This window comes from Solanum dulcamara, chromosome 6, assembly GCF_947179165.1.
Source record: "Solanum dulcamara chromosome 6, daSolDulc1.2, whole genome shotgun sequence".
Classification (NCBI taxonomy): domain Eukaryota; kingdom Viridiplantae; phylum Streptophyta; class Magnoliopsida; order Solanales; family Solanaceae; genus Solanum; species Solanum dulcamara.
This window is the reverse complement of record NC_077242.1, coordinates 8,251,004-8,266,037: the sequence shown is the minus strand read 5'-3', so window position 1 is coordinate 8,266,037 and position 15,034 is coordinate 8,251,004. Positions and strand designations below refer to the sequence as shown.

Sequence of the window (15,034 nt, the reverse complement as noted above, 5' to 3'; positions counted from 1 at the left end):
CTGAACTAAAATTAGCCTCAGCCCTCATATAGTTATATTCCAATGCTGAAATTATTTTTTTCTTTCATTTTTTTAGTTCCAAAGTTTCTACTTTTTTGATATTTTTTTTGTGAGATCAATCCTGATCTTGGACTGGGCATACTGACCGCCTATTCTATTGAGCCGCTGCCCCAATGTTGTTCTTTGACACCATGATTTGTTCTTCTGTTTCGTCTTTTAAGTTGAAATAAAAGTAGTTCCTTATTGTTGCTCTGGAGAAAAATGAAACTAAGATAGGGACCATTTTAGTTAAACGTACACATTATGGAGCCCAATATTCTACAGAAAATAACTACTACCTATTAGAACAAGTAGATACATATATAGCTGAGAGAGTGCCATATAAATTAAAAGAGGAAACAAACGTCTAACCGTTGTATCCCAGCTGGGGTGCCAGCTAATTGACAGATTACCTCAGTTTTAAACTACTGCTTCTGAACTAACAACTTTGACTTACAAGTAGATATATATAGCTGAGAGAGTGCCATAAAATAGATCTTCTTGTTGTCCAATAATGGCATAGGTAGAGAGAGTCCCACTTGCGCGCTCCTTCAGCGAAAAATTATATTGTTTATACATAATTTAATTTTTTTTTATATATATATATTAGATGTTAAATGGAAAACACATACTTCATGACCACAATATTTACTATTATTACTTATACTTTCAAAATATTACGTATCATATTATTAATTAAGAGTTTCCTACCAGATACATATATCTTTGCTACCTGATACACTAAAACAGGAAGGGAGGCGAACGAGATTCGTATGTATCCCGAAAACATGTGAATCACACTACATACATGTATATGTATGTATCTGACGTGATTCGTTTGTAACTGAGATACCAGATACATGCAAGAGTGACGAGCGAGATGGGACGGAGGCGAGCGATATTTGACATGTATCTCAGATACATGCGAATCTACTTGGATACAATGTATCTAACTATATCTGGACGTATCTAAATGTATATCTGGACACACAAACATATGATATGATACATAATAATGCGAACTAAAGTGTATCTAAATAATTAGCTCCTAAACTAGTGAAATTTATGTAAGTTCCCCATATTAAATCTATCTTGACTTTTTCATATATTTACTTTTTACATTTAAAAATTCTTAGAGAAGATCCTTGCTCCGCCACGAACTTGAGCACCCTCTTATTGGATGAGAATTTGTATCCAACGTAGGTGAGAGATATTAAGATTAGATGCGTAGGTGATTGTTGCTTCACAAATTAGAAGGGGTTCCCACAGATCTTAGGTATAATTCACACCACATGCACAAAAAGCCAATGCCATTAATAAGTTAATTATCTTTGTGTTGTATTATTGGTTGCTAATAATATCTTCTTGTCCCCTTGAGCCCAGCCATGCTGCTTTCTTGAGTGCACTAATCTTACCTACTCCCTCCCATCTATTTTAGTCGTCCTAGTTGATCAAAATAAATATTTTATCTAGTTTGTATGACTCACTTTTTTTTTTGTTATTTTAAAAAAGAATGACACATTTTTATATTTAGTAACAAATCAACTTTGAAATGACCATTTTATCTTTAATGAAATGTTTTACAACCACACAAACATCTATCACTTATTATAGACCACAAATTTCAAAAGTTTTTCTTAAATTTCGTGTCAAGTCAAACTAACTCATATAAAATAAGACGGAGCGAGTAGTTTAAAATACCCTTGTTCACTTTTTCTTATTCCTTATTCTGAAATAAATTTTCATTTTTTATTTCTCACTTTTAACATTGTAAAAAAAGATAACTATTTTTTTCTTGGTTTATCCTTAGTATTAATTAATTATTTCTCAAATTATTTTGTAAGACTTAATACTAATATAAATTAATAACAGTAGTATGGTAAAATAGTAATATTAATTATTAATTTTTTAAGAAATATGTCAAGTCTAACTATGATAAGTAAAAATGAATAGAGTGAGTAAATTAGAAAGATACATGACCATCAGTTAAGATGAGCATATTCAAGTCGAAATTTGACCGTGAGGAATCCTATGAATCAAAAGGTTGCTAATTTATTGTATCTTTCAACCAATATTTTCTCACAAATTAATTCTCCACTGGTTGACCAAAGGGAAATTAAACTAAGTTCTTCACCCAAGCTGGAGTACACAACAAGGGGTCCTTTCTAAAATTTCCAACACGGTTTAATATAAAAATGAACAGCTTTAAGGTACTCTATATCACTCAGCTCCTCTCAAATTACCACCATTTTTAGAAAATAATGTAATTTCATATAATTCTCATAATATAAATTAACTAGCTTTATACTTGTCTTTCTTGTACTCTGATTTATGTTATTTATGATATTTATGGTATTTATGCTATTATCTAATAATATCTACTATTTTTTGTGCTTTGATTATACTATTATTTGGACCGTTTTCGTTATCTACTTATCTACTCTAATATTCTTGTCTGACCTTTTTCTATGCTTTTTTTGAGCCGAGGGTCTTTCGAAAACAGCCGTCCTACATTGATAGGAGTCAGGTCTGCGTGCACTTTACCCTCCCTAGACCCACGATGTGGGATTTCACTGAGTTGTTGTTGTTGTAGCTTTATACTTGTCAATGTACCATAACCTTCTTTCTTTTTCCATGTTTAGAAACGATAGTGTGAGCTCACTCATTCAGACATGTTTAGATTTGATAATTTCTAAAAGTCTTTTCGTCCAAAAGCTTATGAGCCAAAATTCTTAGTACTTTTTGTTTTATTTCTAGAATTTCAAATTGAAACAATCCGAATTTATATAATCGATATCAAATTTATATAATCGATTCTAACTTAATAGGAAATTCGATTCTCTTGTGATAAAGAGTCAAAATTAGAGAACAATCTAGAATAGTCGGCGGCATGAAATTAACTCCATTTTACTTTTTGAAATACTTTCCGTTGGTCCCATTTATTTTTCCTTTCTTTGTTAACGTTTTAATTAATCTCATAGTAATTAAAGTAGATGTCACTCTCCTTACCCACTTGCCGTCCATAATTTTACGTGTTATTACAGCTTCACAACCCCGCATTACTGTCACAGTACCAAAAAAGCTGTGTGTACTAGTATTAATTTCTCGATCTCAAGTTACATGATGGTGTTTAATTAAATTATAAATTAAAATTTTAAAATTTATGATATAAAATAAGTCTTGATATTTGTGTGGGTAGAATGAGTACATTCAGTGGCGGATCCACCTTATGTCGAGGGGTTCATCCGAACCCCCTTCGGCGGAAAATTGTACTATTTATATATGGTTAAAATAATTTTTTATGTATATAAAGTAGATGTCGAACCCCCTTCAACTAGTTCGTGTGTCTAGTTATTTAAATTTTGAACCCCCTTATTTAAAATCCTGGATCCGCCACTGAGTACATTAATTTAAACTTAAATTAATAATATTAAGTATAAAAATGTATAAGTCTCTCCATTTCAATTATGTTTGATCTATTTTACTTTTTAGTTTGTTTCAAAAAAATGATCCTTTTCGTTTTTAATAAATATTTAATTTCAACATTCTTCCTAACATATTTAAAATCATAAAATTAAATAATATTATAATATATTTAATAATTTTTTAATTTTAAATCATAAAATTTAAAAAATAATTTTATTTTATCAAATTATATATCAAGTCACTCAATTTGAAACGAAGGAAGTATTGGTTTTGGCATTGGTTTAGAAAAAAGTATATACTATTGCATAGATTGTAATACTTTGTGCTCCAAACCTATTGGACATAATTGGGTCCACCTAAAGCCCCAACTGGACCAGCTGAAACTTCTCTCAACCTTCAATTTTTATTTTTCTTTGTTTAAATTATTTTCACACACAACTTCTCTCCTCTATTTATACACAACAACTACTCAAAAACCAAATTCAGAAAACACACACAGATACTTGTAGATTTTCTAAGCAAAATATTCTCATCAACTACACTCAAACTCCATCTAAAAAAATTGCATAACAAAAAATCACATTCAAGATTCTTTTTGATTTCCACTTTCACATAATGGGTCGATTTAGATTTGTGTTTTTTTACTTTATGCTTCTAGTAATCTTGGTGATTCAAGCAGAGGCAGGGAAATTTCCAAATACAACTTCACTAACATATTCAAGAAAGATGATGGTCCAAAGAGACTTATTGATAGCAGATCCGCCAGCTGAAAAGTCATCTATAGAAGGTGAAAATGAAATTGGAAAAGGACCTTCTTCTTCCATTGTTGAAGCTCCAGAGAGTAGTGAAACAGAGCATCATCATTCTGATAAATCCGTTGCTGGTGGAGGGGTAATTATTGGTGGACTTGTTACTGCCCTTTTTGCTACTGTTTATTGCTATATTAGAGTCACTAGAAAGAGATCAGATGGAGTACAGAATTTGTGAATAGTAGGAGTTACTTATCATATTCATTCTTCATAGATAGGAAATTTTTGTGTCACAAACATGGGTAATTAATTAATTCATTACATACAATTCAGGATGTTTGGAACTAAATTTGTCACTTTCTGTATGAATTAGAGTTGAATAGTAGTTTATTACTACTAACAGAGCATCATCATTCTGATAAATTGGACGGAGTATTGTACTTGACTGTATATAGTGTATTCCCGTGGACTGCGCCTTAATTTAAGTGAACCTGCTATGTACTGTCCAATGTTTTCCTTTAAAGAAAAATTCGTCTCTTTCTTTTATTTTTCTCAGAGTGGTTTATATGGGAAAATTCTAAGTTAAAATATCAAGATGACAAAGTGGAGGTAAAATAAATTTCTTTTAGAAAAATTAAATCATTAAAATTTAGGTAAAAGTAGGGGCCGACCTAGTGAGGGAAAAAGGAAATGAGTAAAATGGAGCCATGTACGCGTATTATTATAATATTACTCTTAAAGGCAGGCCATGTATCTATTTATTGCTGCCGTTGCACACCGACCTTGGTCAGAAAATCTCATTAAAACATTTATTTTGGGGACTTAACTTTTGTAACGTGTACATGTAATGAAATTTTTTGTTATGCTATTTATGAGGTCATACTAATTAGTGAAAGCTAACCGGAATAAGTTTAGGGAGGAAAACGGACAATAATGATATTGATTTTTATTTTTTTTTGGTGTTCGATCTACTAAAAAATATCATCGTAAAATTATTTATATATTCTAAAAAATTATTATTGGAGATAGGGTAGTGTCGGCGGTAAGGGAGTAAGGTTGGGGAATACATGAGTGACATAAAGACGAAGTAGCTTTAAAGGTGAAGAAGACATAATCAATGTGGAATGTTATTTGTGAAAATGATTTTCTTTATTTTCACTAGCGAAATCATTATACTCATTTCTAAGTAACTTGTTTTCCTAAAAATAATATTTTTTCAATTTGTTTTACCAACCTAATATGGGAAAAGTGAAATTTCTCAATACCCAAACACACCCATATATATAGATTCTCTCTTCCATAAGATTACTTAGAACTTCTCAGTAACGACGAAAAGATCTATTTTATGTAACAATCGATTTGATGTGATAGCGTCATTACCTTAATATTTTCTTCTCATTTTGACTTTATTTTTTATTTAATAATTATATTTCATCTTTTACATTACCTTTTCATAGAAACTCTATCTCGTATCCTATTTTTTTTGAAAATTTATCATTCAAATCATAAACACGTGACATTATATATCGACGGAGTACGATACAATCTTTTCAAACACTATATTCATTAAAATAAATACAGTACGATACAATATAACACAATGCAATACAATAAGATACATTATGAAACAATATGTAACAACCATCCAAACAAAGTGTTAGTGCGTAGGTGAGAGAGGTTGACTGTTATGCCTCGAGAAGGTACCCTAGACGTGATCGGCACTCGAAGACTATTGTTGATCCCCAAGCGTACCATTTGTCTTATCACACATTCATTCAATCTCATTCTATTAGCGGAAGACTCAACTCACAAGAATATTATTCATAAATAAGGCCAACCATCTATCCAATCAACAACTAGTAAGAATGAAACTAGTTAAAACAAAACAAATCAACATCATCAACACTCTAGTCCATGAAGCCTCTACCAATAATTTAAGAGGTGTTAATGACAGGTTCATGGCTACCATAAATCAAATAAAGGAAAGCTAACACAAAGCTGAAAAGATAACTATGGTAACCTCCGAAAACAAGGAGGACTCACCAACTAGCTGGAAGCGAATAGATCCTCAATGGTGCGCCTGTTGATGATCTCTAGTACATGTCTCTGCATCATGAAACGATGCAGGCCTAAATGGACGTCAGTACGTGGAATGTACGAGTATGTACAATGGCAGAATGAAACATGCATCAGGGTAGAATCAAATCAACTCAGAATCCCAACTCAGAAGATGGAACAATTCAATTAAGATGTCCTAAGTCTAAACAAGAATATGATTTAGACAGGACCAATCATATACAATTCAATCAAATCCATTCTAAATCCAACTTAGAGTACTAGCAAGACCTATATGAGAGTTTCTCTTATCCGACAACTATCACTTATGAGCTAGTGATAGTACAACAGCCGACGTTGTTGCCACGTCCGTTCATACCTTGCCAGGGTAGGAATGAATCAACAATCATGGATCCGCAACCAATCAAATCCTATCATGTCAGGATAGTAATTTGGGAAATATCCGACTTTAATGGTTCAATCTCCTCCTACGTTTGGCGACGTAGTTATAAGGTTCGAATTATTACTTACTCTTACCCAATTCGGTGCTCGATACTCCTCCGAAGACTCAATGCTCATAAAAATCTATCCAATCAGTTCAATTTAGTCGTTTCGAGAAGTCTCACTTAGACCCTTATCAATTCATCAATTCTATCACAATCAAATCTCTCGATCGATCATACTATCCAATCAGTTCCATCACATTTTCAAGAGTAGTTTAGATATGCATTTATGACAACATTTAATCTTATCCAATTATTTCTCCATTCATTCAACCAATCTTTGTGGCTAAATCATGATTCATCAAGACTCCAAATCAACAATTAAGGAGACTCAAAATATTTAAACTTATACCAAAATATGTATAACAACTCATACCAATCAACACTTAGACCTAACCATAGTATAAGAATATAATAATATAAGAATTAACTCGGGTTCATAGGGATGAAGAAATGAAAAATTTATCAATTTCTCAACTCATCAACATCAACATAACAAAATCAAGTTAGTAGATGTAAAAACTCATTAGGACATAGATCTATCAAGAAAACTCAATTCACAACTCAAAGAAGATGTAGGCATATAGGTGAATTTAATCCATGTTATGAGCAATCTTACATACCTGAATCTTAGGAGTTATTGGATAAAAGTGTTAGGTTTGGAACCTTGTAGCTTGGAGTTGAGAAACCAATCTATGGATTTGTGAAGGAGATCTTGAACTTGGAATCTTTAGATCTCCCAATATTGGAGAAATCCCTTTCTTGAAGATCTTGATCTTTGGTAGAAGGAGAATTTGAGATTTTGAGAGTATCTCTACGTATAAGAATATTATTTGGTTGAAAGATTGAGAAAAATCACTTTCTAATGAATCCCGCCGGCAATTTTAGCAAGTTGGAGGTCTCCTCGCAGAACCATTCGGCGAGTCGCCAAAGGTTGTTTGAGCTTGCCTAAAATAACAGTTTATGGTGGGCTTCGGATCCATTCGGCGAGCTAAATCCACTTGTCGCTGAACCATTCGGCTAGTTGTCAAATTGGCAGGTGAGTTCGCCGAATTGTCCTGTCTAAATATACTTCAGTCAAACGATCATAATTTTCTGCTTCAAACTCCAAAAAATTCAATCTTGATGGAGTTGGAAAGAATACTCAAAAACCTTTAATTTTATAGTTTATGGGCCATCTAATTCGTTATATCCTAGGAGATATGGTCGTTTTAAGTTGACCCTTATACGAACTCATTCGAAAACTTAGCCGATAGAAATACTTTGGACTTGGCTTGGTTTTAGGGATCCCTTATGACCCTAAATCACATCTAATACACTTTGAATACTTATGAATTGATCCTAGATCATATTTACAATTTGAAGTCTTCGAGTTTAAGCCCATATGCATACGAAGAATGATCTGAATCTTAGCGTAGAAATTTTGAGGTGTAACATTGGCTATGCATGATTTCAGAAGAAGTAGAGACAAATAGAAAAAGTATTTGGGAGATGTGATTAGTTAGGACATGATACAATTGTGACTTACCGAAGACATGACATTAGATAAGAAAGTGTGGAAAACGCAAAATAGGTAAAAGGTTAGTAGGTAGGAGTGTGTTAATGCTAGTAGGTAGGATTGCATTGTTTAGGTGCCCTTATTAGTAGTCAAGTGTTATGCTTGTAGTTTCTTGTTCTTCGATTTGGTTGATATCTATTGTTTCGTATAGTTTGATGGTAGTATTATTTAGTTGTAGTATTTTTCTGCTTCTATCTGTTATTTTGCTTACTACCTATTGTCCCTGGACTTCCATTACGTCTTTTTAGTCTGTTTTTGTCTTGAGTTAAGAGTTTATCAAACAATTTCTTTAAATTCTCTAGGTATAAGTAAGGTCTGCGTATACTCTACCCTTCTCAAATATCACTCAAATGTCACTCTGCACGAATACACTGAATATGTTATTGTTGTTATTTTATTTATACAATCTAAATTTCTGACGACTTCCTACTTCCTTGCATGTGGGTCCGTCATAGGTATTTATTTATAAATGACGAGATGGTGTAAGGTGATGTTTATACTCATTACTTGATCAATAAAATACTAAAATTTAACCATAAAAGAAAAATACACAAAGGTCTCTTTTCTGCTTGAAAGAACTTTTCTTCTTCGTCTTCGTGAAACACAGAATCACAGAGCACAAAGAACAAAAGAAGAAGAAGAAGAGAATCAAGTGCAAGTATGGCTAGTTCTGGTTGCCATGCTCTGTTCTTCGTACTCCTCTCCATAATTCTTGCTTACACAGCAATCACCTCCAGCATGCATTCAAAATCAACCAACAATTACTCAAATTCATCTCAACAATTCAACAGACACGCCCTCGCAATGAACGCTTCTAAAGCACTTCGAAATCAAGGATTCAATATCTTAGCTACTCTCCTTCAAATCTCTCCTGAAATTTTCCTCTCAACCCCTCAATCCACCATTTTCGCCATTCAAGATTCTGCCATGTCCAAGCTCTCTGTCCCTTCTTGGGCAATGAAGCAGCTCCTTCAGTACCACACTTCTCCTTCTAAAATCCCATTTCAAGAATTGTTGAATAAGTCACAAGGTTGTTGCTTGAAGACCCTTTTGTCTGAGAAAAAAATTGCCATCACCAGATTTGATGAAAAACAGAGCACCATCGAGATCAACAATGTCTCTGTTTCTCATCCTGATGTGTTTCTTGAAGGAAATCTCTCAATTCATGGAGTTACTAGGGCCTTCTCTGTGTTAGATTTTCATGGAATGGACGAACACATAGACGTTATTCGATCACCAATTTGTGAAGAAACATTAAACGGAAGTTCTACTGATACCAAGAACTTGGTCAATTGGCCAAGAATCCTCAAATTGCTGAGCTCCAATGGATATGCTTCGTTTGCAATTGAATTGCATTCTGTTCTTGATGGGGTTCTTCAAGATTCTGCAAATTTGAGCTTTGTAACAATCTTTGCTCCTCCAAATTTGGGATTCTTATCATCTCCTTCACCTTTGCTTGAAAGAATCGTAAGGCTTCATTTAATGCCACAGAGGTACACTTTCATGGAATTGGCTTTCTTGCCTGACATATCATCCCTCAAGACACTGGCTCCAGGTCTAAATGTTACCATTTCTAAGAGCAATTTTTCGCGCATTTTGATCATTGATGATGTGGAGATCACAGCACCGGATATTTTTGTATCCAAGACGTTCGTCATCCATGGAATATCTCGGCCTTTTGAGTTGGAGGAGCTATCCATTTCATTCAGATAATAAAGTTTTCTTATTTTTTGCAAGTAAAGTATTAGCATTTCTGTTACATGTATCTTTTACTTCACCATAGTTTGCTCTATTCATTTTAAACTAGATCTTCTTAGTTTAGTTTTGTAGCTCCAAAATTGTTATTGGATGGAAATGTGCAAGCAGAGTTGATACACACCATTTTACATATTTGCTAATTTCTAGCTTGCTAGTTCTATCGTTACTCTATAACTATGCTGCTTGGACTCTCCAAAAATGTTGGTGCACCCGTGTTAGATAATCTAGAAAGACACTACTTTTGAAGGATCAGACATACACCCATTGACATTTTCGAAAATCCGAGCAATACAACTCTATATCAATTTGAATTTGTTCTTTGCAAAATTCCAATAGATGATATTAAGGCCACAATACTTTCTATAACAAAGTCTGAAGCCATAGAAAGAGGTTTCATAAGCTCCATCATTCAAAGTCACATACAACAGCAAACAATACAAAATTACATGGAAATTGTATTCGACGAATAAAGACTCAACAAACATGTGACTGATATTTTGTAAAACAAGCATACATAATAGCAAAAATAAGTCATCGGTGAGCTAACACATAATGTGGTACCGGTTTTCCAAACCAACAAAAGAAAAAAAAAATGCATAACTGTATACTGAAATTGAAGATAGGGAATCCTATAGTTTCAGTGCATGTCATCATATTCTCCTTCATTGCCTCCTTCGTGGCACGAAATCACGTCTTGATCTTCCTTGTTTTCCTCCTCTTCCTCTGGCTTTGTCCAATATCCTAAACCCTCGACGTTACATGGAAAATTTTTCAGCGAATTGCAGTGGCTGACTTCTAAGTATTTGAGGGATGTCATTGCACTTTGGAATGTTTTCCATGTTTCCTCCAGCCTTGGCAAGAATTTCAAGCACAGTCCTTCAACATTCCAGTTATCCTCATTATCTCCCCAGAAATTTTCACTCATACGGTTAAGCACTCTTGAATCTTCGATGCAAAGGTACTGCAGTTGGGGAAGTGAAATGGGGTTTATCCATGCTGGTGTGGTTTCTCCAAGGAAATGCCTTACATATAATTCTTCAACGCGCGTTGGTGGTGACAAGTTATCCAGCTTCCTTATGATGTCCTTGTTTTCACAGTCCCCAGCATTGATCGATAACACCCTTAGTAGTTGAAGTTGTTTCAATGCAGCCGATTCCTTGTCATCTATCATGCTTTCATCTGTTATGTCTAAGTGCAGTACTCGAAGTTGAGTCAGAGCCATGACCTCACTCAGGCGACAAGCTTCTGGTGTTGCGGGACTCGGTATCTTGAATCCATACAGCTCTTCAAGATTGGAAAGCCTAGAGAGACCTTTTGGTAAGAATGAAAAAGATGGACAGCTTCCAACATCAAGAATTGACAATCTTGGAAGTGTTGTGATTGATATTGGTAGCTTTTTCAGTTTCTTGCATTCTCTAAGGACCAGTATTTGGAGGCCCCATAACTTCCTTACGGAGTCTGGAATCTCGTCCAAATTTGCAACATCTCTCAGATTTAAATAAGCTAGTCGCTTGAGTGATGTGATCCATTGCCATAGATCGGGTACACATATATTCTCTAGCTTGACACATGACAAGTCCAAGACCCTGAGAGCCTTTATTTCAGCCAGAGCAATTTTCCTGTTGAAGCCGATGTAATTTGTTGTTGTGAGAAGAAGTGCTCTTAGCTTTGAGTTCCCAGCTAAGGACTGGAAAGTTGTTTCCCTTGTGACCCCCAAATGCCTAGAGTTAACTGTGGCTATGTGCCTGCCTCTATTGAAGCTACAAAATTTCTCGTCTTCTGCAACGAGAATTGTCATGTCCCTAACCATATCATGCATCTTGCAACTATAAACTCTGCCATCGAAGTTTCTTCTTTGGACAGCTTCAACCAAGCACCTACTTACGAGTTCAGACAAATAATTAAAAGCTACATCTGTTGCAGTTTCTGTGCCATTGCCACGGACTAATCCTTCCCCTACCCACCAACTAACCAATTGTTCCGCCTCAATTTCATGGTCATCTGGATAGATTGAGAAGCATAATATACACTGCTTTAGATGAGCAGGAAGCTCATCATAGCTTAGTTGCAAAGAAGCCATTACAGAGATATTGCTTTCACTATCTGATACCAATTTCTCTCGAAAGTTTTCACATATCCGTGTCCACTCCCCTAGTGAATGTGGTTTTGATGATAACATCCCACCTGTGGTCTTGATGGCTAGAGGAAGACCATGACATTTGTGCACGATCTCTCTTCCTACTTCTTCCAATTGAGTATTGCACTTCCCTTTAGTTGACAAAAATGCAAATTTACAGAACAATGACCAACTCTCTTCATCATCGAGCAATCTTGGTCGATGAATTCTTGATTCTGCGACTCCCATCCTCTTAACAACATCCTCATTTCTTGATGTGATTATAATACAACTATTGTGCTCTACAAACTTGGGTAATCCCCTTGAGATTCTATCCCACCATCCATCATCAATGCTCCATACATCATCCATGACAATCAAGTATGACTTATGTGAAAGTGCTTCAAGAATTCTGTTAAGCAAGTCTCCTTTGTCAGTTCCACTATCCTCTACATTCAGCTGTCTCAAAATACCCTTCATGATGGCAAGCTCATCATAAGTTTGAGATACAGAAACCCAAACTTTCTTTTGAAATCTCACATTCACTTGTCTGTCATGGTAGACCTTTTGTGCGATTGTGGTTTTACCCAAACCGCCCATACCAACAATGCCAACGCGATGAAGTGACTCACTGTGAGAAAGGATCCATTCTTTGATTTTTCTTGTATCTTCTGATAATCCCACAATTTCAGATTGTTCAAAAATGTGTGAGGTCCATCTCATCTGTCTGCTAATTCTTTCATTGCTTCTTGATTGTTCAGTTATTGGACCAACAAAGGTCCTCAGCTTCTGATGCATTTTCACTATCTCCTTGTTGAGTCCTGTCAGTTTCTTTCCAGTGAGATATCTGAAAGAAATCTCCCTCGGAGACGGAAGCAAGCAAGAAGAATTCTCTTTCATCCTTAGATAGTCTTCGCGGATTTGGCAATCTGTGACCACGTTATCTGCTTCATAAATTAGTTCTTGAAGTTCAGATAAGGTTGTCTTGACAGACTTATTGTTTCCTTTCAGCCTGTTTGCTTCAGTGAGATACGAACGCATGAGATTCAGCTCTCTCTTCATCACCTCAAACTGACTTTCAAATTGAATTGCATACTGAGCATGCATATTCACTTGTTTTGCCAAGTCATTTACGATGACCGCAGCTACAGCATTCGTGATTGCGTCTCCCATCTCTCTGCTGCAAATTTATCAAAATTGAAAATGTAATGAGCCCTCATAGATACTAAAGGACTCAGAAAATAAGTTGTTACATGTAAAATGGTCCAGAACCCACGACTCAAAATTTTATCTTAATTAATTTCTTCCAGATTCTGTCATACTATCAGTTTATTGGAAATTTGCAAGTCTAAGGAGGTCATTTTTCTTGAGTATATGAGTTCTACAAAATTGGAAATCTAAAGAAGCTATTTTGAAGCTCTTAGCAAGTCATATGGAATGATAAGATTATACTTCCCAATAGTATGATACATGATATGTCACTTAGACCACTGTATCCATGAACATATGTTTCATCACCTTTCTCTTTTTTATCGACACTTGGGTGAAATATTAGAAGGTTTCTGGACCAAATTTTTAGCAAGACTGACACTGGAACTATGTATGTTACTTTGGACAGCAACTCAACTAATAATTATTATTTCAGAAAGTCACATACCTCCTTATTTCAATTTTGTTCAATAAAGAAAGTGACTTTTTGAGATAATTATATTTGAGTGACGATATAAGAATTCTAACTCTGCATGCTGATTACAATGTTATGGGATTGAACATGTTTGGGAAGCAATGAAAAATAGTTGGTTTGAGAAAAGTTATCATAAAGGTGTTCTATTGATGTAATTTGAAGAAAACATAGAGAAGGTCTGCTGGTGAGATAGTATAAAATGGGAAATAAGCACTACAAAAAAATAAAAATAAAAAACAACAAAAAGATCAAAGCCCTTGAAATTTTTGCAAGAATCAGAGAAAGTGAAATTACTTCTTCAAGAAAACCATGTAACCTTGTAGTTTTTGATGTTTAATACTCTCTTCATTTCAATTGATTTTTCTTACTTTCATTTTTTATCCGTTTTAAAAGGTTATGTTTATGCTAACTCTTTAATTTCAATTTTTCAAATAACTTGTTTAAGACCATAAGTACTTTTGGTTACATTTCTTATCTTTAATTTAATAGCATAAGATTCAAATGCCCTTAAACTTCGTGTCAAGATTAAAATCAGACAAACCAATTGAAACAAAGAGAATATAAATTATAATGTAACATTTTAAGACGAGTCTCGAGATTTCTTACCTCACTGTTAGCCGATGGTCTGATAACAATTTTGATTAGAGAACTCAGAAATCCTAGCAGTTTCTCCGCAAAGTTCTTCAACACCTAATAACAAGTTATGAATTAAAATAAAATTAAAATGGAAAATGGAATAGTGAACAAATATATATAAAGAACATAACCCTTTAGGGGAACTAAGTAAATGACAATTTAAAAAATACTATGACATGTTTTGGATGTACTATTAAAATATTTTTTTTGTGTGTTGTTAGTAGGATTTATAATAACATTAGAATATAAAGTATGATACGTTACTTTACCTTAAGCTAGTGATAACAAGTCCTGAGTTCATAAAAAAAAAAAAAAAAGAGGTTGTGTTTCTTCAAACTTGGGAAGTGCCTATTTATGAGAAAGGGAGAAAAACAATACAAACAAAAGCAAGGTCTGTTTTCTCTTTCAATGCATCAAAAATGATAACTAGAAAGTAGGAGATTCGATTTTTAATTTTGTGGTCATTATTAATGCTATTTTAGTTATACTTTTTTAAAAAGAGATAAAGTA

At 34.1% G+C, this 15,034-nt stretch overlaps 3 protein-coding genes across 3 annotated transcripts; 2 read left to right on the top strand and 1 right to left on the bottom strand.

The window, feature by feature from the left end:
* The first annotated feature begins 3,931 nt into the window (after positions 1–3,931).
* Positions 3,932–4,723, top strand: LOC129892073 (uncharacterized). Its single transcript, XM_055967613.1, has one exon. The coding sequence runs from the start codon at positions 4,081–4,083 to the stop codon at positions 4,450–4,452; it is 372 nt and encodes a 123-aa protein (XP_055823588.1). The 5' UTR covers positions 3,932–4,080; the 3' UTR covers positions 4,453–4,723.
* Positions 4,724–8,879: 4,156 nt separating this feature from the next.
* Positions 8,880–10,208, top strand: LOC129892329 (fasciclin-like arabinogalactan protein 21). Its single transcript, XM_055967899.1, has one exon. It carries the CDS (start codon positions 8,991–8,993, stop codon positions 10,041–10,043), a length of 1,053 nt encoding a protein of 350 aa, XP_055823874.1. The 5' UTR covers positions 8,880–8,990; the 3' UTR covers positions 10,044–10,208.
* A 315-nt stretch (positions 10,209–10,523) lies between these two features.
* LOC129892231 (disease resistance RPP13-like protein 4) lies at positions 10,524–14,898 on the bottom strand. The gene is made up of 3 exons (XM_055967789.1): positions 14,794–14,898; positions 14,495–14,578; positions 10,524–13,384 (listed from the first exon to the last, which is right to left on the bottom strand). Exon 3 carries the CDS (start codon positions 13,375–13,377, stop codon positions 10,726–10,728), a length of 2,652 nt encoding a protein of 883 aa, XP_055823764.1. The 5' UTR covers positions 13,378–13,384; positions 14,495–14,578; positions 14,794–14,898; the 3' UTR covers positions 10,524–10,725.
* Between the last annotated feature and the right edge of the window lie 136 nt (positions 14,899–15,034).